Source organism: Asterias rubens, chromosome 7 (genome assembly GCF_902459465.1).
Source record: "Asterias rubens chromosome 7, eAstRub1.3, whole genome shotgun sequence".
In the NCBI taxonomy this organism is placed as follows: Eukaryota; Metazoa; Echinodermata; class Asteroidea; order Forcipulatida; family Asteriidae; genus Asterias; species Asterias rubens.
In genome coordinates, this window is record NC_047068.1 from 17,745,416 (window position 1) to 17,772,663 (window position 27,248).

General features: G+C 40.7%; 1 protein-coding gene across 1 annotated transcript in view; it reads right to left on the reverse strand.

The window, feature by feature from the left end:
• Positions 1 to 27,248, reverse strand: part of LOC117293120 — a 33,872-nt gene that overhangs the window by 3,874 nt on the left and 2,750 nt on the right. Inside the window, exons 2-23 of the mRNA XM_033775338.1 lie at positions 25,235 to 25,858; positions 19,095 to 24,387; positions 18,418 to 18,590; positions 17,708 to 17,878; positions 17,024 to 17,319; positions 16,307 to 16,447; positions 14,988 to 15,011; positions 14,131 to 14,256; positions 13,277 to 13,367; positions 12,351 to 12,541; positions 10,617 to 10,859; positions 9,285 to 9,515; positions 7,964 to 8,228; positions 7,350 to 7,480; positions 6,690 to 6,914; positions 5,995 to 6,165; positions 5,139 to 5,299; positions 3,896 to 4,649; positions 3,461 to 3,599; positions 2,356 to 2,588; positions 1,154 to 1,355; positions 225 to 715 (exon numbers count right to left, since the gene is read on the reverse strand). Of these exons, the coding sequence (XP_033631229.1) occupies positions 225 to 715; positions 1,154 to 1,355; positions 2,356 to 2,588; positions 3,461 to 3,599; positions 3,896 to 4,649; positions 5,139 to 5,299; positions 5,995 to 6,165; positions 6,690 to 6,914; positions 7,350 to 7,480; positions 7,964 to 8,228; positions 9,285 to 9,515; positions 10,617 to 10,859; positions 12,351 to 12,541; positions 13,277 to 13,367; positions 14,131 to 14,256; positions 14,988 to 15,011; positions 16,307 to 16,447; positions 17,024 to 17,319; positions 17,708 to 17,878; positions 18,418 to 18,590; positions 19,095 to 24,387; positions 25,235 to 25,858 (10,376 nt within the window). The remainder of the gene's footprint in view (positions 1 to 224; positions 716 to 1,153; positions 1,356 to 2,355; positions 2,589 to 3,460; positions 3,600 to 3,895; positions 4,650 to 5,138; positions 5,300 to 5,994; positions 6,166 to 6,689; positions 6,915 to 7,349; positions 7,481 to 7,963; positions 8,229 to 9,284; positions 9,516 to 10,616; positions 10,860 to 12,350; positions 12,542 to 13,276; positions 13,368 to 14,130; positions 14,257 to 14,987; positions 15,012 to 16,306; positions 16,448 to 17,023; positions 17,320 to 17,707; positions 17,879 to 18,417; positions 18,591 to 19,094; positions 24,388 to 25,234; positions 25,859 to 27,248) is intronic.

The window sequence follows — 27,248 nt, forward strand, 5'->3', positions numbered from 1 at the left end:
CAAGGGTGTGTATAAAGGAACTTTAATTCCCCACGAGCTGTTCCGGCGGCGTATATATCAGATCTGGGGAAGGCATCCCTGGCCGGACAACGTAAAAATTGATTTATCGGGCTTCTGTTTGGGTGTCCATGAACATTTTGTGTGTATATCTCGACCGTTAAGTCCTTAAATGTTTGGAGTGGAAATAGTAGAACCAAGGTCAGACAATTTGTTGACAAATTTACCTGAAAAACAACAGTGAAGATGGCCATATTGTCCCCGTAGTGATACAGCCTCAGTGTGTTGACATTGGAAGACACAACAGCGCCCCCTGTTGGCAAGGTCTCGGCCAACATGGTCACCACGCTAAATAAGTTAATGTTGCCGTTGAACACTGAAAATTCCACAAAGATTGCCCGTGTCAGCTCATCGTACCATCCTGTCTCCCGTAAGAACATCGCCATAGATAGGGCACTGGATTTGCTTGTGCCGAACTCTGCCACATAGCCACCACCAGAGTAGAGAGCAAGCATGCCGAAATGAGGTACCCCTTTCAGCTCATGGTAGTCATGAAAGATCCATGGAGATGACTCCTCGGTTGAGTAAGGCTGAGTTTGGCTGGAGTTTGTCGGTTGCCAGCCGACGGAGAAGTTTCTCTCGTCTTCGTTATCCCAGGAGTAACCAAGATGGCACTTTGGATTCAATGTCTGGACATCTGGAGGAATCTGGCAGGGTTCTGAAATGTCAAAACATGCTTTAAGTGTCAAGAACTGTTTTTTTATTTAAGGGGGAGTCGCTACACTCCAGGACTTTCCAGGCACTTAATTGCAATCCATTGAACTGCCAGAACATAACAACTGGACTGCTTCATTGTGCCGAAGTACCAGACAATAGTTTTGAACGTTTTGGTGGTCAAATGGAAAAGTCCACTGGGAATTGTTGAATACTTATCTGATCCAAGGAGAATACTAAACAATTTCTGGCTTTTTATGTGCCTTCGTCTCTAAGCATTTGGTGTTTGGTGTATGAGATCATAGTCCATGTGTTTTATCTTGATCAGTATCAAGTCAGCATTACATGTACATGAGGTCTGGGTGAGATTCCATCTTTCTTCGGCTTATTTTGAGCCACAGAAGGCCTCAAGCTGAATAATCTTAATTGTGTCGCATCTCACCCGGTTTCACTCGTAGCTGCCTCAGACGTACAGGGCCAACACGGTAGCACTGCCAGTTGCTCAGGAACCTTGTATGTCTCCAGTGCATGGGATCTCCATTATAGTATGTCTCACCATAGAGACCTGGTAGCAGAGCTTGTTCAACCCAATTCCAGAACAGGTCAGGGGTGAGTTTCTCCAAGCTTGTGAAGTTCAGTTTCGTCTGGTAGGATTTGAATACATAGAGATGCTTTAATTTTGGGTTGCATAAAGACAAACTGACTAGAGCGAGACTTGAATGCCCGACCCCAAGATTAACATGCCTGAGCTATCTTGGAACAGGGTAGCCAGTCAGAAGTCATTCAACCTGTAACTGCCTTTTAGCAAGGGATCACATTCAAGTTAACGGTACAACCTGGGAAGCAGCAGCTGAGGGATAACCTTAGAGGGAAAAATTGCAACCTGGGATTAACATGCTGGCGCTCTACTAACTATGGTTAAGCTCTCTTGCCCTAATGTAAGCAGTCTCCCTTTTTAGTTACAGGGTTGTAAGGAGAAGCCATTTAACCTGCAATGGACCCTTCCCATGAAATATGTAAATTGCACATAGTGCGTGCGCACTAACGTTTTGGTTGGCAAAATGAGAGAACATCGCGCTGTTTTGTACACGGCTATTGGGTGCGTGACGCAGACACGATTGCGCGTCTGCTTAGTGCACAACTCTATAGCATTTGCTAACCAACAGGGTCTGTACGCATGCGTGAATGTGATTACCACATTTCTGTATAGCGAGGTATCACATCCAAGTTTACAATGCAATGTGGGAAGCAGCAGCAGAGAGATCATCTTGTTTGTTAGTTTGTTTGTTAAGATGATATTCCTATCAAGGGAAATCGGCAAAATCCCACAAGGGGATATAAACACCAAGCTGGTAACCGCCAATCTCTCTTAGACAAACATTGGTTGAACGTGTTTGTGATTTGGAGTTGCACAAAATCAAGAATTGTGATTCAGTAACTTGATGACAATATCTACATTGTATTCTTGTTATTGAGAAATCAGCGGTTAGCTTGGGGGATTCAAAACCTTCATTCTTGCAATTGCAAGTCCTGCAGTGCAGGGGATGCGAGTTTGTACTTGGACATCTTGGAAGTGGTGACGTGTGGGCATGTTTTGGCATTTGGAAGAATTGCTTTGAAAAAGTAAAAAAAAAAAAATCTTACCGCGGTCTGCGCCCCGTTATTCTTAATGAAGATATCTCGGATTGATTGAGACATGTGGAATGATAATCCATCCCTGGTTGTGAAGCAAAGGAACATCACTATCACAACGAAGACTGTGTAGAACCCAGTGTCCTTCAGGATGCGGTTCATCTTCAGCTCCTTCAGACGCTTCTTACGAGCCTCTTCAAGGGCTGCCTTAGTGGGAGGAGGACAGAATCTGCCTCTTCGTTCGCCTGGCACAGACCAACAAGAAATAGAACTACAAGATCACTATCACTATTTAAAGGGAAGGTACACATTTGGTAATTGTCAAAGACCAGTCTTCTCACTTGGTGTACATGTATCTCAACATATGCATAAAATAACAAGCCTGTGAAAATTTGAGCTAAATTGGTCATCGAAGTTGCGAGAAAATGATGAGAGAAAAAACACCCTTGTTGGGCCAATAGGTATGCTTTCAGATAGGAATAAAAGACTTCTAGCTAGAAGTCTTTTATTTTTTTAGTGTGAAATTACCTCTTTCTCAAAATCTATGCGACTTCAGAGGGAGCCGTTTCTCATAATGTTTTATACTATCAACAGCTCTCCAATGCTCGTTACAAAGTCAGTTTTTAAGTTAATATTGGTTTTGAGTAATTACCAAACGTGTACCTTCCCTTTAAAGGGATGGTATACGTTTGGTAATTTGAGCCCACTGTTTGTTTCAATCCTATATTAGTTGTATGTACATGTATATCCCCCAAAAACTAATCTGTGAAAATTATATTTCAAAAGGTGGTAGTTTTTTTTGGGTTTAAACATTGCTGAAAATCTAGAGCGATTATGTCTATGCAGGAAGAATAATCTTAAATAGGAATACACAATCTGAGAAATTTTTCTGTCAGTAACGCTTCTCAGGTTCACATTTTTGGAGAATAGAAAGATATTGTTTTTTCCATGACCACAGTACTTTCACACAAGTAGACTTTATCTCAACCTATAAACATGATAAAGGACTGTCCCTTGCACACATGTAGGGTCCCTTTATAGCTGAATAAAGTCTCCTATCAAAGGTCTTGCAACCATCAGCAAAGATTTGCATAATATGGACAGATTTGTTGTTTACCTTTCAGCATTGTATCATGAAGCATTTCTTCATCATCCCCAAGCTGATTTTGATCTTTTGAGAATCCCTCATTGACCACGATGTCCATTCTAGTGGGCTTCTTACATAGTAGGGACAAAAAGATGGCTACAGCAATCACCTGCAGATTTATGAAAGAGAGGAGTTGAAGCAGGAGGCGGGATTAGCATCTTAGATAGGAGAGTGGTAATCAAATGTTGAAACGATGAACTAAACTGAGTTTCAAATAATAAACTCGGGTGGAGCGTGAATGAAAAATGATTTTTAGGCCATTTTTAAAACCATAGCTTGGGCCTGGGCTTGGGCTTCGTCAGTTATCTTGAAAATATGTCTTTTTCCAACAGGGGTTCAATCAAATAGACAGAGCCTAAACTAGAGCCTTGGCCTAAGCTGTGGTTTTGAAAAGGGCCTCCTTGCCTTAAATGGTTGTATGATGATGACCGAGTTGAAGAGTGACATCAACATGGATACCAGCCATTCATTAGACTTCTCTCTTCCCCACTGCAGGCTGTATAGGACTGTGAAGAATGCTGCTGTGACAGCAGACAGTATAATCAGAAGCCAACCAAGGTAGACACACCAGTGCGGCAGCGAGAAGGCTCTACTCTTCGTCTTCTTGTTCCTGGGCTTAGAAGAAGGTACTAGCTCTACCTTATCGCCTTTCAAGTCGCTCATAGAGCTCTGCGGGGAGGAGTTCTCTGATGATTCGCCTTTCGATGTGTCTTTTAGATGGTTGGGAAGAATGGCAGTCTGAGATGGTTTAGACTTCCTGAATAACTGGACTATGATGATGTTGACTGGAACCACAATCATTGCGCTGATGAATCCGACATAGAACTCTTGTAGGGTGAAGGTCATCGGGCCAAGACGTAGTACACTCTGGTTTTCACGCTCCTCTCCCTGGCCAACATAGAACATGGCACTCGCAATCATGCTCAGATACAGAAGGCAGAGGCAGCAGGAGAGTCTCTGAACCCTGGTGAAGGTGCTCCTCGTCGGGCGACTGAAGAGGGAGAACCAGATGTGTCCATCGAAGAGGTCTTTTCGGCTGCTGGTGTAGAAGAGTTTGCCAAACTGAGTGAGGTCGGAGCGTGTTGCGACCGGGATGACACGCTCGACTGCTCCGTCTTCTTTCTCCACAGCCAGCCAACGGTCACAGACAAAGAAGAATCTGAAAACAAGACAAATTGTTAATTCTGACAGTCTGATAAAGAATTTCCTGACACTTTCTGGTAGAGCACCGGACTGAAGCTTTGGTTTTTCTGATCTGCAGAGTGTGGGTTTGAGTCCCTTGTGTCCTTTAGCAAGATACTTTACCATAATTTCTAAAGTTGGCCTTTGAATGGCTATCAGGTTCCTGGTACTAGTATTGGTAAATACACGTACAAGAGCTCAGAACACTTTTAGTGGAAAAGTAGGGGTTAACCGTGGTGTTTCTGTTTCCACATAGCAAGCACCCATGTTTACAGCTATCTTTACGCTTCCAAGGTACAGTGATTATAATAAGTAAACAGGGGGTCTCAAAAAAAACTATTCACTTTTGAAATGGCTGCGGAATAACAAATATATTGGAGTGTGTTATTCGGCAGCCATTTAAAAAAGTGTACACACGGTATAATAATATTACGGAACTTCAGTGACACCTGAAGCAGTGACTTACTGTTGTCTAGTTTGTAGATCAGTAATAGAGACCTGTGAGAGATACCAGCTTGCTGATTCCCCAGCTCCAGTGTTATCATGCCATACCTTGATGTGAGACAGGTTACCTAGAGGTCTGGCCACACTCATCAGGAAATGGCACACACTGCCCCTCTCAAAAATCTAGGAAATACAATCATACATTTTATAGGTAGGGTCATAGACTGCTTTGGCAATGTAATGCTGATTTGCAGGAAAAACTATAAAGAAAGAGAGAACAAAAGTCATTGTGAAAGTTTCAGCTATTATACCACAAGGGAAACTCATTGATAGTTTGGGTTTAAACAAAGACAAATTGATTGGAGCGGGACTTACAGTGGCCTTCGGTTTTAGTACGAGCGCTCTACCAACTGAGCTATTGTAAGGATGACTATCCACTATTATCTCTAGAATTCCCCAATTAGTTGTTTATACCAAAACTGGTCGCCCATATCCTCTGTCATCCCATTTCTTGTTAAACACACCACAACAAGTGGAAAATCTTTCTTAGCCCTATCTAGACAGTATCCCTATTAATCGGTATCTTTGTTTGGGGTTGCAAGTCAGAAGCCAATATTTGGTAAGTTTTCAACACAACATGGGAAGCAGCATGTGATGCGACATTATTTAAAAAAAAAACATGCTCCCTAATGTACATATGTCGCCTTGGTGCAACCGCGTATCCTGATTTTGCAAAAGCATTGCACAAAAATACTCCATGCAAATATGTTGTTAAATAAACTTATAAAGTTGACCATGAGAATAATCTACTGTATTTAAACCTACCCGAATCATAGTTTTTTTCCTCACAAGAAGAGAAATTCTATTTTATTTGTTACCTTCCTCTTATTGTCATCCAGAAGTCTGACTCCGCTATCTGCATCGTCTGTGCTGAGTATCAGGCTGACCTTTGACCTTGTGCCACTTTCTGGACCCAATCCCGTTGACACCGTCACTTGGTAGAAGTAAGAATGCTTTGGGTGATTGTCAGCCAACGGACAGACTCCCCACTGTGGAAATACATACACAATGTGATATATCAATATCACACCAGCATCAATAACACTACACCATGGAAATGAACAATGCAAATGAACAATGCAAATGGAATTGAGCAATAAACAAAGGAACACTGAGCAACGTGTGTGCGCTGTACGTGCACAGGTGACACCATGATGATGATGTGGTCTAAAAATATGTATCTCATTGGTTCTCCTGACATTGAAGGTAATTTTTGTCATTTCATTTTATTCGCCAGCAGATAAAATAAAAAAATTGCAGATCAAAGGATCTTCAACAAATGTACAAAAACAAACATTAGAAACCCTCCGCCAGTAGGGATGTGGTCGGGTTGGCATAGTTGTATCAGATTTCTCGCACATAGCAGTGTCTCAGATGGATTGTTGCATTAAGGTCATCCGACTATTTTTCTTACCAGCCTCATTTTGGGCTGATTGTTTTGAACAGAAATTTTACAAAATGGTGGCACCTTGAATGAGATTTAGATGTATGGTACCCAATGGTCATTGAGTACCTTGATAATATCCTGTCGATCCTTCCTCCTCAGCCACACCAGGAGAATCAAATACAGTCCGAAGCTTCCCAGCACCGTTGAGAAAACAGCTGCGTTGTCGCCAAGGTCCTTGGTGAAGACTGTGGAGAAGTCGATGCTGTTTGGAGGAACGAAGAAGGAGGCTGCAAAGGACGAGAGATGGTTGCAGAGACAGTGGGTGGAGCGGAGGTTCGTCAGTGGACCGGCCTAAGGAGCATCAAAAACAGGAGGTGAGTTTGTAAGTTACTTGTGAATTTGGGATTTGAGTCATTGCGTGATTATTAAAAACTTATATTTGGTTTGCAGGACACATGGTACACCATGTTTGGAAGATTATGTTCTTTTGAGAATTTGTCTTGCTTTGTATGCTACTTAGCGGTAGGGTTAGGGTTATACTTGTGATTTGTAACTTTCAAATCTGGCTGTTTGTGAGAAAAACCCTTAAGAGAAAAGACTTATAATCTTTAAGCAAACTTAAACCTCGATTCTAATTGATCAATTCATAGCAACAAGTTAATGATATTATTCTTTATTATAAAAAAAAAATCCACATGCAAGGCTCTGGTCCAAAGCGGGCTTCGAACCGAAGTCCACAGATTTGACAGGCTGAGGAAAATTCAACCAGAATTCAAGAGTGCTTACCTCGCAGCCTTCACTACTCATTGCTTCAATATGGGTGTCCCAGTACCGGCAACCAGAAGCATAGGTCAATAAAGTAACATTAACGACCTTTGACCCAGCTAATGATGATGTATCATTCAAGACCATAGATTCTGAAAAACAAGACAATTGTTTGTCATAAGCATTGGCAGCCATTATACAATTGTTGCCACTGTAGCGAGGTCCATGGTGTTTTGTACACCATGGACCCCATCACAGTGTGCATTTTTTGTTATACCACGGTAACAATATTATTCCTCACAAGTTCTGTTTTCATCTTCAAACATTATTACGATGGAGTAGGCATAGTTAATATGAGCAGATGGACAGTTTTTCAAATATGAACAACTCTTCACTGTTCCCTCGAACCCGGGGCTGATTCATACAAAGGAAAAATTTGGGCTGAATTTATTTTGCTTAAGCGCACTAAACTAAACCAACCACAAGAACCGTCCCTGCCCACACAGGTACCCATTTACCCCCTCAATAAAGTGTCTTGCTCAGGGACACAAGTGTCACGACTGGGCCTCAAACTAGCTACCTCAAACCCATATTATAATATTACTTTTCAAAGAGAATGGTAATATTTTACTTACCCATCAGAACAACTCCCAGGTAGTAGTTGCCGACACCATTCAATACTTCTATAGGAAACACAGCTGTGTATTCAGCCTCATTCTTTACCGCATTATCATCCCAGCTTTCCCCCGCCTCAAGAATCCGAGGAATGGACTGGACTGCATCGTGCGTCTTCTCATCTGGGAAGCTGCCGTTTCTCAGATAGATCAGGAATCTTGAGGTCTCATCGGAAACATCTTTGAGAAATACTCTAAGCTCAACGTTCTCATCAGTAAGCTCAACCTTAATAAATAAGTCAAAAGGCTTTTGTAAATTTTTATTTCAAGAAAGGATAAAGCCAGGTGGTCTTTGCCGTCATGGTTTGCTTGTGCGTAAAGTACTCTCTTTTCACCAATGCGGCCCTGCTGTCAATTTCACCCAACTCTTCTTAACGAGTTAAGTTCTGTATCTATAGACATTAGGACGCATTGAACCCATCCTAAGTTAGGCCGAGTTACTCGTCCTAACTTGAGATAGGATTAATCCTAGAGTTTTTGTGAAATCGGCTGCTGGTTCCCCTCCCTGTTAAGGTAATAATTGAGAAGAGTTGTGCGTTGGTTTTCTCCTATGCCACAAGTTTTTTTTTTCCAGTCGCTCCGGTTTAACTTCATGTGGTAAAATCAAACACTTTCAATATCTGGCTGTGCTACGTGTTCATGTATGGGTTGGTGTGGCTGGCTGCCGCTGCTTTTCTCTCCGAGGCTCCTGTTTTCCTCATTCCAGAAAAATCAAACACTTTCAAAATCTGGCTTTGCTCCATGTTCATGTATGGGTCGATGTGGCTGGCTGCAAATGCTTTTCTCTCTGACCCCTCCTGTTTTCCTCATTCCAGAAAAATCAAACACTTTCAAAATCTGGCTGTGCTTAGAGTCATACATGTATATGGGTTGATGTGGCTGGCTGCCAAAGACGCCCTCGCATGCCTGCAGCTAAAACGCATCATAGCGTAATCATTCGCAAATCAGCTTCTCAACTACCAGTCATGATATCCCTTATATTTGTCCATTTTCATAAGGGCTCTATCTATTAGAAAACGAGTGGATGACAAAACTTAATTTGACCTCTGAGCCCCTCTTTAATGTTTTCATTCGCTCCAAACCCCTTCCGAAAAATAATGTAGAACAAAAAAGTAAAGATGGCACGACCACACAGTTTTCAGAATGGGAAAGAGGAATCTTGAGGGTACTATTTTGACCTGTTTTAAGGGGGTTGCCTTTTGGCAAACGAAAAAAGGGTATTTGTCCATAAGATGATCCATTTATCAAAGGGTGCAACTCAAGACAGTAAACATCTACCTACCTTCTGATATTGCATTTCCAAGATGCTTTTGAAGCTCATCTTCAGCATCATTTGACTCTCAACTTTCCCTTCATCAGTCTGGAAGATGATGCTTATCTTATTTTTGGTTAAGTTAATCACTACAATTGGATTTCCATCTCCGTCGTTGAGTTCCATTGTGAGGACACCCTTGGATCCAATGCTTGCTGAACTTTCAGAAAAACTGAACGGGTTTGATTTGAAGAAGAGAACCTGTTGGAAGGAATTGGAAATTTATTCTTAGTTTGTATACTTTGTGAAACATTATGTATAAGAACCATGTTTACACCATCACTATAGGTGATCACATTTTGGAGAGAATGGAGGTATATGATGTTTCTGCAGAGTAAACATTGAGGTAAAGTCTTAAAGTAATTGAGTTCGAGTTTCAAGTCAAGTTTCAAGTCTGTACAAGAGTCAAGTTAGAAGTCTTTTAGGTAAAGTGTCTAAGTTTTCGTGGTGAAGTCTTAAGTCAAGTCCCAAGTATTTGAGGTTAAGTGTCTCAGTCTAGTCTGAAATCTTTGATGGTAACTTGTTGAGGCTTTTAGGTGAAGTGTTAAGTCATGTCTGAATTCTTTTAGGTAGAGCCTCTTTGAGGTAAAATCTCCAAGTATTTCAGCTTAAGTCTTTAAGTCTTTAATGTCAAGTCTCTAAGTTTTTGATGTCAAGTCTCAAGTAAAATCTGACATCTTTGAGGTCTATTTTCTAAAGTCTTTAGGTGAAGTCTTGTGGCGAGTCTTAAGCCTTTAAGGTCAAGTTTCTTAGTCTTGTAGGTGAAGTCTTAAAGGCAGTGGACAGACACTATTGGTAATTACTCAAAATAAATTTTAGCACAAAACCTTACTTGGTATCAAGTAATGGGGAGAGGTTGGTAGTATAAAACATTGTGAGAAACGATTCCCTCTAAAGTGGAGTAGTTTTCGAGAAAGAAGTAATTTTCCACGAATTTGATTTCGAGAACTCAAGTTTAGAACTTGAGGTCTCGAAATCAAGCATCTAAAAGCACACAACTTCGTGTAACAAGGGTGTTTTTTCTTTCATAGTTAGTTATTTTATGCATATGTTGAGATACACCAAGTGAGAAGACTGGTCTTTGACAATTACCTATAGTGTACACTGTCTTTAAGTCAAGTCAAGTCGCTAAATCTCAGGTCATTTCTCTAAGTCTTTGAGGAAAAGTCTCAACTAAAGTCTCAAGTCAAATCTTTTGAGGTAAAGTCTGAAGTGAAGTCTCACCTCAAGTTCCTACATCATAGACACACACAGATTCAGTTTTATCGACCCTGTTTATTTCTTGTCAACTTTAGTACTCACAGTCTGCTCAACATGGATGTCGTCTCGTTCACCAAACAGTGAATAACCATCTGGAAGACTGAAGGATCCAGCATCAGACTGTATGGATTGATTCGCTATTGAGTCTGGTTTACCTTTGTAAACCTCCACTATGAGACCATCAGATTCCAGGCGCAGGGGAGGCTGACCCAAGACCCTCTTGTCCATGACAACATCCACTGCATGGTTAATTGTTTGCCGTGCTAGGGTGCTAATTGTACCAGCCTAATAGTGGTGAAAAGTAGATCGCAGCATCAAGGTATAATATTTTTAATCATGCATTTGCTATTTTAGAATACTCTCAAGGATCCCCTTGGAGATAATACCCTTGGAGATATTCCCATGAAATATGTAAATTGCACGTGGCGCGTGCGCACTAACGTTTTGGTTAGCAAAATGAGGGAACATAGCGCTGTTTTGTACACGGCTAATAGGTGCGTGACGCAGACGCGATTGCGCGTCTGCTTAGTGCACAACTCTATGGCGTTTGCCAACCAACAGGGTCTGTACGCATGCGTGAATGTAATTAGCATATTTCATGGGTAGGGTCCATTGAATAATGCCCCACTTCACGTAGGTTAAAAGAATGCATATCCATGGCTTCAATTCAAACAATGTTCTCCACTTTAATACAGATGAAGGTGGCAACTTGCCCCTGCGTGACATTAAATTTTGGTCGATAGCCCAAATCGCTGAAGTGTAGCCCTCACCTTGAAGTGGCTTTTCAGCCTTGCGGTGTCTGGTTATCATTAAATTTGGAAAATTCAATATACTAATACACTTGTGTAAGATTGCTCCTGTTTTACGACACCCCAGCTCTGTGTTGCAGTTAGTGTGTGGACATTCCTTTGTTCTGTCCACTTAAAGACACTGGACACTATAGGTAATTGTCACAGACAAGTCTTCTCACTTGGTGTATAGCCTCAACATATGCGTAAAATAACAAACCTGTGAAAATTTTAGCTCAATTGGTCGTCGAAGTTGCGAGATAATAATGAAAGAAAAAACACCCTTGTCACACGAAGTTGTGTGCTTTTAGATGGTTGATTTCTAGACCTCAAATTCTAAATCTGAGGTCTCAAAATCAAATTCTACTTCTTTCTAGAAAACTATGTCACTTCAGAGGGAGCTGTTTCTCACAATGTTTTATACTGTCAAGCTCTCCCCATTACTCGTCACCAAGTAAGGTTTTATGCTAATAATTATTTTGAGTAATTACCAATAGTGTCCACTGCCTTTAAGGAGAATTGAACTGTAAATAACACTGTGGCCATGTGTAAACTCCACATAGTATTTCTGGTCTCTACATTAAGTGGAATTCTCTCGTTCTCAGGTCCACCTTGGAATGTAGAATTAAAGGAACATTATACAGAATTGGTTTTTGCTAATAAAACAATCCACCGTATACATAAAAACCTGTAGGAGTTTGGGATTGATCGGCCATCTGGGTCGAAAAACGTTGAAACACGTTTACACAATTTGCATGACATCGATTTAAAAAAAAATGTGAATAAAACGGTTACTGAGCGCTAAACTCGAAATGGGAAATTAGTTTTATTTATTTCTCATAAAATATGACATTTCAGACTTAAATATTTCTAGGGATGTTTTCCACTATCATCAGACCGTGTAAGTTTTATGTAAATCTGTGATTAGACAAGTTTTTTTTCCTTACCAATTTTGTAATGTTCCCTTGAAACACAGACATGTACATACCACCATTTGTGCGTTTTGTATATTGATTTTCTTCTCCTCTTCGTATCGTGCAGTTTGTTCGACAGCATCTTCAGGTGAGATATCATCACCATAAAAGTTGGAGATTTCCAGACCTGCTTCACTGGTTCCCAGTGCATCCTGAACTAAGCCGTCTGATTGGGCGATCATCATTCCCAAGCCAGCGGTGATTTCTAAAGTATTGGTGAGTAATAAATTTTGTTTTTGAAGGATTTTTCATCGTGGTCCATCTACAAACATCACCCTCTTAAGCCTAAAACACACTCACTACTACCCACTTGATTATCATTACACACAAGTTTTAGCTTGGCTCTGGAATTTGGTTGAGGTCGAGTAATGAGTCTGTGGCCATACAAGAAAGCTCCATTTAAGAAAGAGGCTAGAATAAAACATCCTTTTCATTCGACACTTAACACCTGTTATCTCCATGTTATTCCTTGTCCAAACAGTAGTCTTATTTGGATAATGCATAAACCAGTAGTAGGGCTTTTGACTGACTCAGCAGGCAGATCGACTGCTCATGACCCCAGTAATTCAATGTAAACACAGCCACTGGTGAAAAGGATGTCTAGTTTCCCAGTTTTACAGAGTTGCGAGATACTGCCCACTGTGTGGAGAGTATCTTGCTGATGATAGACCCCTACCTCCAAAAATACAAACTAGTAAGACAGGAAGGAATTTGTTGAGCTAGATATATAGCTGGATTGTGTGTGTGTCTGACAAGGGCAGGCCCTCGAAATAACCCACATCACCCACAGCAATTGCCTTGGTACCAGCCCTGTGCTTTTGCTGTGGTGCCTTTTGCAAGTTCAAACACAAATTTAACTTTCCTTGTAGAAGTGCTTTTTACCAGAGAAAAATTGAGGTGCCAAATCAAGAACAAAGTTCAGGGCCTGCAAATGTCTTACCTGATGCTGTGTTGATAACCAATTCTACATTATTAGAATCAACGCCTTGCAGGGTAATGGCCATTGCTAACATTGCTTGTGATGCATCCAGCTAGGAAAAATAATGCATAATGGTTATAAACTGTGTTGTGTGCAACCGACTAATGGCCACTTAATTGTCTGTGATACATGCACCTCCACTATTCATATCATCACCTGTGGACCAATTGAACTTTATCATGGTGCGGCCATCTTGGTTTTCTCCTATTCAAATCAATGAAACCAAACTGAGGCTGGAAGGAGAAATAGTCTGGTTCTTTTTTTCAGTGCAATGAATACCAGCATCCATTACTGTACTTGGATAATGGGAACATGACCAAGTATGATAAAGGTCTATTGTCCCTCTTGTTCTCTGTTGCCCATGTTCTTTGCCTTTGGACTATAGAAATAGAACTCGGAGAACGCTGAGTGTGTCATTGTGTGTGCGGTATTGTTCTGAGACCATTTTAATGGACGCGTATATGCCATTATGCATATACAGTATGGCAAATTATTTTGCCATACAGTAGACATAATGAAAACAAGTAGAACGGTCTATGTACGCTGCTATCTTGCCATTTTGCCATACACCCGTGTCACTTGATGCTCATTTTGCCATACATGTTCATTTTGTCCTACATGCGTATCGCGTGTGGTATCGATACGCCGCATCCACAGACGACACAGAGGGCGGCTGAGCTCAGCATTCTCTGGGTTATTTCTATGCTTTGGACACACTTTATGATTGTCCATAAAGTTCCCTTTGCAAAGTGAAGCTGTCCTTCCCCCTAATGTGCCGAAGCTAAGATTCTAGGTCTGAGATATCATACACTTACCAGGGCTTTATCATTGACGTGGCCAGTCAGACTGTTGGACAGAGTAGAAGAGCCTTGAAGTAAAGATTCCACAGTCTTGCCCCATACAGACACCCTAGAAAGTGTTGAGACCAATTCAGATCGTTGCTGGAACAATAAATCAAAATACAGACTAATATATTCACAGCATTATATCACATTAATGTTTTTTTTTAAGATTTGGGACTTAATGTGTACAAGACACACAAATTGTATATGATGAGTAGATTCGTTCTGTAAGTCTGTGAAACAAGCTGTAGTTCTCGTTTCTCTTGTTAATTAATAAAGCCTTGTATGATTGGTTGTTAACCATTTGGACTTGACTTTTGTGACTTGTTAATTGAACTCGTCCCAAACGAGTTAGGGCTTGGACTCGACCATCCCTTTCAACCTTTGTGACTTGTTACTCGGATATAACCTGAATGATTAACCCGACATCTTTAAAGGAAAGGTCCATTGAAGGACAAAATAACATCAAACTTAATTGGATCTTGCACAAACAAGGAAGGTAGCCGACTGCCCATACAGATTAATTGCTCATCCATTAGGATTAATGAACCAATTGAGTCAATGTAAACACACTTACTCACTGAAAAGGACACTTTCTGAGTTTTTGTGGAAAAAGCTTTCTCGCAATGTCTATTTGATAATCTGGACTCGGCCATTGTAACTGGTGACTCGGACTCAACCCAAATGTCTCTGGTCTCAGACTCAACCATCTCGTCTTGACTTTTGTGATTCATAAATCCAACCCAACCAAAACAACTTGGACGACTCAAAACTGATATTACAGACTTGAAGATCGATCACTTTATTGGAAGAATCATGGGTACACCTACCTCTATAAGTGATGTATTTCCAACCTATAAGAAAAAAATAAAATAAAATTCAACAAATTTGTAATGTCTTGGCAATTAGAGAATAGCTAATCATCATTATTATTATTATTATTATTATCGTTATTATGTTATCATGAAATGTCTTTAGACTGCCACAGTAGCCCAGGGCTATACTCCTAAAGGGAGCTGAGAAAGATTGTTATTGGCCAATTGACCAGAGGTTGATTTCACAAAGAGTTAAGACTAGTCCTAGGAGATATTAAAGACTTATGGCTAGTCCTAAGTTAGGACGAGTAACTCGTCCTAATACGAGATAAAACTATCCTTAAAGACACTGGACACTTTTGGTAATATTGTCAAAAACCAGTCTTCTCACTTGGTGTATCTCAACAGATGCATAAAATAACAAACCTGTGAAAGTTTGAGTTTGGTTGTCAAGTTGTGAGATAATAATGAGAAGAAAAAACACCATTGTCACACGTAGTTGTGTGCTTTCAGATGCTTGATTTCCAGACCTCAAAATCTAATTCTGAGGTCTCAAAATCAAGTTCGTCAAAAACTACTTCTTTCTCGAAAACTCGGCACTTCAGAAGGAGCCTTTTCTCACAATGTTTTATATTATAACACCCTTAACAAGTATTCTGCCTGCTCATTGGTTTAGAGCGCGTCACATGACATGTTTTAGTTTTGCTAGACGACGGCCGTGTGATAGTATGTCGGTTTGCCGTGCACTAGTCCGAAGACTAGCACACGGCGTGCAGTACCCAGACGTCAGTTGCGTGTGCGAGGATGTTAAATTAATAGTCTGTAACCATTTCGGATTGCACGACACTACATGCAGCACAGTAAAAGTTTTTGCAATCTGTATTCGCGTCGTCCGTGGATTGTAGCATTCAGGTCTGTAACTTAATAATAACAGTACAGTATTTAGAAATGTTTGGGGTGTTATAAAACAAATATTGACTGCTTTGACTCGTGCAATGGTTAAAACTATGACTCCCTTGGTGATCCCCGTAGCGTTCTATGTTCCCTTGGTTTCGCCTCGGGAAAATAGAACGCTCCGGGGATCACCTCGGGAGTCATAGTTTTAACCATAGCACTCGAAGCAGTCAATATTTGTATACTATCGACCTCTCCCCAATACTTGTTACCAAGTAAGGTTTTATGCTAATAATTATTTAAATTTTAAGTAACTACATTCTACCATTACTAGTGTCCACTGCCTTTAACTCTGTGAAGACCCCAAGGCACTACTGTGAAGTACATTGATACGTTATTGTGAAATATTAAGAACTTTATATTCTTATATCTTGACTTACCGTAGGGAGGACAGACAAGATTGCAGTTATGAGCTGAAAAGCCCCCTGTGCGTCGCCAGATGAAACCAGGAGTGAAAGTTGACTGGTGTTGGAGCCGAATAAAGATAAGAGTTCCTCCTGTCTCAGACTGGGCGGTCTCACCTACATGTACAGAAGGCACAAGATACACATGTATGAATGTTATACCATGCAGTAGATGATGATTTGTTATTGTATCTGATAACAATAATAATCATTTAATACATGGAAATTTACAGCATAAGTCTGACAGAAACGCTGTCATGTCATGGTAAGACACAACCTTTGGTCTAGTTGGTAAAACACCGCTCTAGAATTGCAAAGGTCGCTGGTTTGAATCCAGCTGAGTAACGTGCCTTTGATTTTTTTCCATACAGTTTTTGAAAGTAAACAGTGTTCACAAAACTAACACACATGTGTGTATATGGGTAAATTCAAAAATTTATAATAATAACTTCATAATAATAAAAGTGGCTTCTTACATTGTGTGTATGTGTATGTATGTACATGTATGTACAAGTAGTGCTCATACATTATCTGTCACTCAGTGACGTTCAAGTTTATTATTTCCTGTAAGGAACTGTGGAGCTTGAAGTTCATGTATATGACCGATTCCATTACAAAGCACCAAGTACAATTGACAATATGCAGCTAACAAAACCACTCACTGCATTTCAATTGCAATCCCTAATAACTTACCTCAACTGTCAAATTTACAGATGCAACTGCCCCGTATGCATCCAGGACATTGACCAGCACCTCATGTGTGTAGCCAAACTCCTCCTGCCCTAGCTCTAAGAGCATTGCTGGGACTGCCCGTTGCGTCCCGGATGTCTTGAGCAAAAACTTGGTTTCTCCGGCGACCCTGGTCATCACACGATACCGGAGGAACTGAACCGAGGCGAGATCGGGGGAAATTGAGGTGCGGCTTAGGGCGTGGCCCTCGTCCAGCCAACCAGAGCAGGTGATGCTGAACTCAGTGCTGATGGCATATCCTGTGGTGAGAGTAGACAGTAAGTACTTTTGAATATATTCATTGTAGGAATGCTTCGTTAACTAAAGAGGCTGAACAAACACAACCTTTTCGTCTGGCAACTTACACCTGTTATCTCCATGTAAAAGCTCTTCCAAATAGTGGGCTAAAGTGAATCATGCACATTTTGTTAGACCAATCCTTATTGGTCAACCTTTTTAATAACTCCACGTCAAACTTAAGTGAGCCTTACAGTCATGTGGTATCTTGGAGAAGAGCAGAGAAAAAGTCCTACTGTTTTTTCAAGATATATTTAGTTAATGTTTATGATTCAAAGGTGCTTTCTTGAAAAGAGTCCTTGGCTCCACAACTTAAATGAAATTTAAAGAAATGAGTTAAAATCATCTTACCTGTGGTTGGAGTAATCGAACATGAACCGTCATACGGCGGTAGATTGGTGATAAAAGAATGTTGGATAAAGCCTCTTCCATGAGTCTGATCACTGACATTCAGTTGGAGCATATACTCTCTGCCACCTTCCAAGGTGTTTGGATAAAAGTCAATACCTTGATTGTCCGAACCTTGAACAAAAAGAAAAATTTAAGATCTTCTTTGTAATGAGACACTCTCGACTTCTGGGTTTGCTCCATGATTAAGGTACATGTACAACGTTTTTTTGGATACTGAAGGCACCCTTGCATGCCTAAGGCTTGAACACATCATACCCGCACCTTTTTTTTATAACAAAATTAATTGCAACCTTATTTTAGGTTTTGTTTTTGCACAATTATGTGCACTCTTTGCTGTTTGACATTTCAGATCTCTCCTCGGCGATTTTGAAAGGATCGCATAAAAAGCAACATTATTTTACTGTACCACCATAAAAAAGAGCCGATGGTAAGCTCGGGTGAACATGGACAAACTACAGCTTTACTACAGATAGCCTTTTTGCTTAGGCTTTAAAAATTTGCCCTCTGTGATCAGGAAATGGTTAATATGTGAAGCAAATACCTGTAGTCTCTAATACATACAAGGAATAACTGCAAGGTCTGTCACATGATGAATATGAATTAATTTATGAAATGATGTTCAAAATACTCTGGAGTATTGTATATCTAACCTGTTGAGGTTATACTTTCAAGATCACTTATAACTCGTAACTCTTTGCTGCCGTGTTCCCTCACAAATAAAGACCAGTCAAATACTGCTTTTCCTGCATCACAACCGCTGCAAGCCCCTTGCAGTATGAACGAAGTGGTTGGGTTGATTTTAGCTGCGCAGTTGGATATACAGCTGTATCGTAACACAAAAAAACAAATAACTTTATAAGATCCAGGAACTGGTTCCCAATGTCGTAGAGCTATTTAATCACACAAAGTACCTTAGCAAAACAAAGTATGCTTACCCGAGTAAAGTTACCAGCTAATGATTCCATGATTATTTTTGTTTGCCTAGCAGGGAATTGTTAGAAGCTTTATTTTTGCTTAAGCAGGGCTTTGCAAATTTGATTCTGGCGTAGGTTCTGTCATTGTAAAAACATAAAAAATTATTCATCTTATTTTTGTTGTTTAAAAAGTTTGAATACTATGGCTTGGACTGGAAGTGTTTGCAGCAGAACTCCTTCAAAAAAAATTCTTTTAATTCTGTTGTGAAGAATTTTCATTTCATCTTGCTTGAGAAACCTTTTTGTAGTAAGGAAAAGTTGCAATGTACTATTAGTAAATGGACAGTTCTGTAAATGGATTTTCAATGTATGATTGTCTCTAGGCATAACTGAGAAAATGAAGTTTTGCTTGCCTTATTGAGACCACTGGTGGGATGCCTTCCAAGACCCAAACTGTCTGCTCGTATGATGCACTTCTTGATCCAGATACCACTTCCACCCGGAAAACATACTCTGCACCTTGTCTCAGCCTTGATGCGTCGAGGTTAATCACAGGGTCTGTGTTGTTCAGCTGCTCCCATGAGGTGAGGTTGTCACAAAGGTGTAGCAGATCTGTATTGCTGACGTTAGATTGTATCTGGCATGACCAGTTGATGGTCCAGTTGTGTTTGCTGCTCGTTGGATCATCTGGATCGTAAGATGACGTCAGGACATTCAGAGTCAGAGGGTTTACTTTACCTACTGCTCTGCCACTTCCACCTTCGATCACCAAAACCAGAGGTGATGGATCTATTCTAAGAAGAGCCACGTCATACTTTGAAGAGTATCCCTCTACCTGAGCATCGACTAGTACCAAATGCAGACCTACGTCTAAGAGACCTGGTGAGAAGTCCAACTGGTAGTTGTTTTCTAGTGTAATTGGCAGTAATCTTTTTGTGTGGTCATATACCCTCCAAGTAAAGGTCGTTGGGGCGAGGCCAAAACATTGAGCGGAGACACTGGCTTCCAGCTGGATAACTTCAGATCTTATATGCACCCTGGGAATGTTTGAATCGCCAGGACCTCTGATAAACACCTCTGGTGGACACAGGCAACCCTTGACTGTAAATTCTCTAGTGATGTGCGCTGTACTGAGGAAAGATGTCACAGACACGTTGATATGGTGATAACCAGGTGATGTAAACACATATGATAGGTTTGTGCCTTCTGCTTGATCTGTTGGAATGTAGCTGCTGTTGTCTTTCCGCATTAAAGTCTTGCATGCCTCAGGGCCATAGACAATCTGCTGAGCATGATAACCAACATCCCATGTGATGCAGAGAGGGTTGCCATTTGTTAACCCACTCCCAAGTAAGCTTAAGTCTAACGTCTCATTAGGTTTTAAAATCTCCTGCTCTGTTTCGCCAACAGCTTCAATGTGCAACAGGTTGAATGGGCCTACTATGTATGCAAAATAGTGCATTTCCTGGGGTGCACTGTCACCTTTCCTGAATTGCAATGTTATGTTGTAGATACCAGGTGTGTAGTACTTCCTCTTTACTAACTCAGTGTACACTTCTTCCCCATTGCCGAAGTTCCACTGAAATGTAACATTTTGAGTGAAGTTGGCAGCTAGTTGCAGTTCAAAGCCACTTGGAAACCAGTTCAATTGTGGTCCAAAACCATCTCTAAGGCTTCCGTTGTCGTCAATAAATTTCAAGCTGACATCCACTTCAGGCTTTATAAAAACAGTTGTTTTAAGTCGCTGGTTGTCAAGTTTGTTATACACATGTGCGTAGGCTTGGTAGGATCCTGAATTCTTGTATTGATGGGTGGTACCAATGCTGTGATTCTCGTTAAAGTCCATTCGCTCTAAAGTTTCATTCACGCCGTCTCCAAAATACCATTCCACTTTGATGTATAGCGGATGGTTCAAACCGTCATTTGATGTTATCAGAAATGTTATCAGTGAATCTGGAAGCTTCATTGGACTGTCCGATGAAAGTTCCAATGTGTAAGTGCTGTGCATGACCTCGATGGCAAAAGTGGCATTGGATGAACCTACCCTGTTACTTGCTGAAACTGAAGGATGAAATGTCCCTGGTGTGTCAAATGTATGCTGAAACATTTGAATCTTGGTTTCACTGGCCATCAGGACACTGCGATTTTCATGCTGACCATCACCAAACTGAACCAAATACTCAACCAGTGAGCCACTTGTCATACTGACTTCAAAGGTTATCTTGGAATCAACTCCAACGACCAATGCATGAGGGAATATTTCCAAGTTAGTTATGTTTTCAAAGACATCGATCTCGGTTTTCAGGTTTACACGTCCGAGAGCGTTACTACAATTCAAATCAACTAGAAAATGTCCACCGTGGTAGACATGGTTTTCAGCAAGCCTGAGGCTATCCTGAATAAAAACGTCGTTCATCTTCTGACTGGGTTCACCGGTCCCCCACTCCCATGTGCACTCCATTTCTGACGGAGACGGGACCCCGTTGTCAATTGAAATGTAGAAAGTGATAAGTCCTGGATAAAGAATGCCATCACTCACTTCTAGGCTTAGTCCTCGTACCGGATACAGAACTTGGATCTCTGTGTGGTTACTCAAAATACTGCTTAGGTTGTTCCATGCATGGATTGTGAGGACGTAAGTTCCCGGAACATCGTAGGAGAAAATGAAACTTTCATTTTGCGGCTGGTCTTGAAATCGGTTATCTATGCATCCATCACCATAGTCAATACTGTAGGTTATGGAAGAACCTGATGTTGGTAGAATCCATAATGTTATATTAGCGCTAACTTCAGCTGTGATGGAACTAACATCAAATTCGATTCCACGAATTGGTTCAAGAACAATCACCGTTCCTATCAGCACCTCATAACTAACCAAGTTTGAGAGACTCAAAGAAACATCATAGGTTCCCACCTTGTTGTATTTATGAAAGATGTTGAAGTCCCTGGTATCTTGTGGAATCACTTGACGATGCGAGGTACCATCTCCGAAGTCCCACAATGCAGTAACATTTGTTGGCACAGAGAGATCTTGATCAAAGTTTATGCTTAATAAAGTTAGGTTCGAAATGCTGACCGTACCTGGGTTGATCGAGAGTTGGTATCCATCATCTGGTACAGGAATTTGCACTGTCACTGGGATCCCGTATGCAATACATTCGCTGATTGGGTTTGATGCATACAGTGTGGCTCTGTAGAAGCCTGCTTTCGTGTAGACTTTCTGAGCGATGTGATCTTCACCCGTGATAAGAGTTGCGTTTCTAGAGCCATCTCCAAACGTTAAGTTCAACAAGATATCAGATCCATTCACTTGTATGGTGAAGTCTACTGATGTGTTGACGGGAACAGCTTGGGAAGAAGCACTGAGAGAGCATCCAGATATAGGTTGATGTACGTCTAGACTGAATTGAATGGTCACGTTACTGACCATGTTGTGACAGAACACAGTCACCTCATAGTTCAGCTTTGGTGTGCTGTACGTGTGGTGAGCGGTAAGGTTGGTGGACTCTGATAGATTAGCACTGAGTCTATCTGCTGATTGGCCATCATTGTAATCTATGAGACAGTGAGCCATTTGGGGCGTCTGGACACCCTTTGCCAGGTACACTACAACATCAACTGGGGATCCTGTCGACTCAACTCTCTTATGGTAAACCTTAAGGCCATTGAGTCCGTTGATTATATTGACTGAGAGCTCCCCGTGTGCCTCACTAAATGCGTTCAGAGCTTTATATTTGATAGCATACACCCCTGGAATCTCATACATGTGGCGTATTGGTGTAATTGTGGAGCTACTGTGTACAGATGTGTTTGAGTAAGAAAAGAGTCTATGGATTGTGAGATTGTCGCCAGAAACCTTGTTGTCTTGTTTTAAGGTTGTGTTTGAATCATCCCCAAAGTCTACCACAAAGGTAAGTTCACTTCCGGTTTCAACTCGAAGCTCCAAAATGATGTCTTCTCCAGCTGCCTGAGTTGATGGGATAAGCTGCCCGGAGAAGCCTGTGATGTTTTCTCCGACCTGTATGATGATGTTTTGGAGGGTCAAGGAAGAAATGGCGTTGAAAACGTGGACAGTTAAGTTGAAACGATTGACCACAGGGATGCTCAAGTAATAATTGGCCGTAGATTCTCCTGGTAAGAATGGACTAAAATCTTCTTCGAATTCACCTTGGAAAAAGTCAAGTGAAAATACTACTCTTGCATCGGTTGGCCAGGGGGATGTGTTCGATAAAGGACGAAACATCAAGACCACAGGTTCAACAGTTGAGCTAGAGTTAGATACCACCATCTTAAGAGGTGGCACTAAATTGTAGACTTTTACCGTATAAATCTCACTTTTCAATGAGGCAATCTCATTTGAGACTTCCACGTAAACTTTGAAATGTCCAGCTGCTAGGAAGTTGTTCATGTAGGAGAGTTTGCAGGGTGCCATCTCACAAGTCAAGAGTTGTTCTCTCTGTCCAAATTTGAAGAAGAAGTTACAAGGAGCTCCACTCTCGACAAATGCTGTCATTGTGATCCACTTTCTCACTTCAACAGCTGTCTGATTGATTGTTGATGAGAAATTTGTCAATGGAGCCCCGACATAGATATCTGATCTTGACGTCACTAGACCACTGATCAAGTTAGAGGCCTTTACATCAAGAATGTGTATACCTGTTTGACTTGTCAAAGTTACCCCGATGAACATCTCACAGTTAGTCTCAAGACATGTGATGTTAGGCATGGGTTGACCATCGTACAAGACTGCTCGGTCTGTGATGTTGGTGCCAGTTATCTGGAAGGGAATTGTGAGAATAATCCCCTGGGGAATTTTAAAGGTACTATTGAGAGAAATGGAGACTCTGTCCTGGACTGTAATTCGGGCGAAGGCATGGAATTGCGTAGATTGTTGGTTTGTGCAGATTGCCTTTGCTGTAAAAACTCCTGCTGTGGTGTAGTTAACAGTGGTGGTGTAGTAAACAGTAGATACAAGTGTATCAAATATAACTGCCGATGATCCATCTCCACTTTCCAACTCACATGTCTCGGGACTTCCATTAAAAACTTCAAGTGTTATTGTCTCAATTTCAGATGTTGCGATGACCTTATCTTGAATTTCCAAATAGAGTGCATCTATTTGCCATGTGTCTGTCACGGCAGTTATCCACAGGGAATTCGTCACAGTGTTGATCTCATTGGTGGCCCTTGCCATCAGGTTGTGCTGCCCTCGTGTGAATGTCAAATAGGTCGTGGTCATGTAAGTTCCAGCAAGCAGGATGTCATTCTCGTAGATTGAGTAGAAGATATCCTTGCCGGAGACCACGCTGAAGCTGAAGTTGATGTTAGTACCCTCTATCACCGTATAGTGTTTGTCGAGCATTACTACTCCATCAATACTCACTGTAAAGCCAGTGATTGCCAGTGGATCTGATATCGCAGATCTAAGTGATGGAAGCCGGTATACACTCACACTATTATTACCACCACAAGAAGCCTTTGTGTACCCATCACATGTATTGCAAGAACCAATCCTTTCTGAAGTCCTGTATCTTTGGCGGCATATACAAACTGGAGTATTATTAACTTCAGTAATAAGAACATACTTGTGATAATTGAGTTTACACAAGACCATGCACTCCTGGGGTGTCGATACTGGAGGTGGTTCTGCTACCGGCGAAAGATTGTTGGTATATTTGCAACCCTCGAAGTAGATTTGCAAAACATCTGTGATTTTAGAACCAAAGGAGACAAAAAATCAGGATTAATTTTTGTCCATGGAATGTGATTAGCTGTGTGGCCTCCAATACATGTAGCTATCAACATGTGATAGTGTTCGTGGTGGCTGATTGGCTTATTATGCGATGATATTCATAGTTTAAATTGTTAAAATAACCCCCCCCCCCCCCCGAACGAAGGCATTGACCAAATGGTAGAGCGCCGGCACAATAATACAGAAGTCACAGTCTCAGGTGCTGCCCTTGTAAAGTTGTCTTTGTTCAACCCAAATTTTGAGTAAAATGCATAGACAACAAGTGGACACTAAAAAACAAGAAAATATTAAACTCCAACGTTAAAAAAAGCCCGCTAAGTTTTTAACATTAAAAGACAGTGGACACTATTGGTAATTGTCAAAGACCAGTCTTCTCATTTGGTGTATCTCAACATATGCATATAATAACAAACCTGTGAAAATTTGAGCTCAAGCGGTCGTCAAAGTTGCGAGATAATAATGAAAGAAAGAAAAAAAACCTTGTCACACGAATTTGTGTGCTTTCAGATGCTTGATTTCTAGACCTCAAGTTCTAAATCTGAGGTCTCGAAATCAAAATCGTGGAAAATTATTTCTTTCTCAAAAACTACTCTACTTCAGAGAGAGCCGTTTCTCGCAATGTTTTATACTATCAACCTGTCCCCATTACTCTTTCCCAAGTAAGGTTTTGTGCTGATAATAATTTTGAGTAATTACCAATAGTGTCCGCTGCCTTTAAAGGATGTGGCCTTGGTTTAACAATAAATAACAATGGCTATGTGTGTATATCACAACTAAGTTTTACAATGTCGCCAAACTAACCTTCGTCCTCTAGATCAGAGATGTTGAAGGGGTTTTTCCAGGCATCCCAAATGGTTATCTGTCGAATGTCGGCCCTGGCAAAACCCCCATCAAAGTCATTCCTCCCGCCTACATACAGGTACGGGAACGGATCATGAGAACATGGAGAGGTAACATTAAATCTTTGGTAGCCTTCGTCAGTCTGAGCTCCTACGCACAAACCATCAACGTAAACATCCAATCCAATGTCCTGTCTCCAGGACATGATGACATGTGACATTTGGTCCATGGTCGCTTGGTAACGCACGTGCCAGATCCTGTCCAAGGTTGCCACTCCGATGGAGAAGGTACCGAGCGGAAAGCCAGTTTGTGGATCTTCCACGGAATCCAGTCGCAAGTAGAATCCGTCTGACTCTGGTCTTTGAGCTCCTGATGATAGGTAGTACACTCCTTCGTCCCCCACTGTTGCGTTCTGCGGACGTAGCCATAGTGCGACCGTGAAGCCGTTCTCACAGGCGGAGAGATCGCCCGGGCAGAGATCAGTCCCGATCGGGACGACTTGCGATGAGGAACCATTCAAGACAAGCTTGGCTTCAGGGAAAGATTGGTTGGATGAGTACAGCTGGAAAAACCTTGAGTCGACACCTGAAGAGACAAGGAGGCGAATTGGAAAATGGCCAGCTTGTTGTTATTGTGCAAACAAAATTGTTTCTAAAGCTCTTGATAATAATAAAAATTGAATTAAAAATGTGCAGATTCCAGACAATTAAAATATTAAACCATTTCAAAATCAAAAGAAGTTAGAATAAAAATATACATTACAATATTTAAAATGCAGAGAACAACCAAGAAAATTAGAAAAAGAGACAACCTAATAAAAAAAGCAAACCATTTAAAATCACATTACACGTTAGAACAATAAATACTGAAAAAAGGAATACCAAACCAATAAAGCAGCAATAAAGTATACAATACATTTGCAGTACCAAGGTGGTACATGTACAATCTATTTGATGTATTCCTAAAGCGCCATTATCAAACATGTACAATAAATTTCGCCACAAAAACTCAGAAACTATAATACATCCTTTTCACCAGTGGATGTGTTCTTTACATTGAATTACTTTAGTAAAGTTGAAGTTAATGTCAAAGGGTATACTCTTATTTACTGCCACAAGACCCGTAACTTCACTTGGTGTATCCCAATAATTAAATCCATAAAAAAAATGTGAAAACCCCTTGTGTCGGTGCAAACGAGTTTGACATTGTTTAAACAAACTATGTTTATTTTAGTCATGAGTCCATTCTTATTATTATTATTATTATTATTTATTCAGCAATTTCAACAATACATGACAATACAAAAAATACTTCCAGATGGGCTAGGAGAAACAAAAGCAAAATAATTACTGTGGTCCATAGACCTGCCTCCCCACATCTGGTTGTAAGACAAGTAATAAAACGAGTAATAAAATATGTATAAAGCAATTCATGTACAAAAAGATAGGAAAGTTAACTTATAAATAAAACATGTCTATGTACATCAAAATTTGGCAACTGAAACAAAAATAATATAAAGCATGGACTATTTGAGATAGAACCAGTTTTAAGAGTGAAAAATTTGAGAAACTTGCACAGTGTTTGGTTATTTCTGAGATTGGTCATTGTTTTTTTTTTCAAGGACGAACAAAATAAATCAATTTGAGGATTTTAATTTCAAATTCACTATGACTTCTTTCTCTGGATACAGAAGATCCCTAATATTAAAATCCACACACCAATAAAATAGGCAGATTCATAAGTGATGTGAAATGAATAGTGTCGTTTGTTTTGAAACCATAGCAACAGTCAGTAACACCACTAGTAGGGTGTGAACTTGGAAACGAATCAATCAAGTGCATCAAGCCTCATGGTAGCTGAATCAATGTAGTCTTCGACCGCTAAATTAAGCATCTAAGGATCTAATAGAATAAGCCTTTTTGAGATATGGTGGACACAATGCTACAACACTGTAAGGTTTGGGTAAATTTGTGCA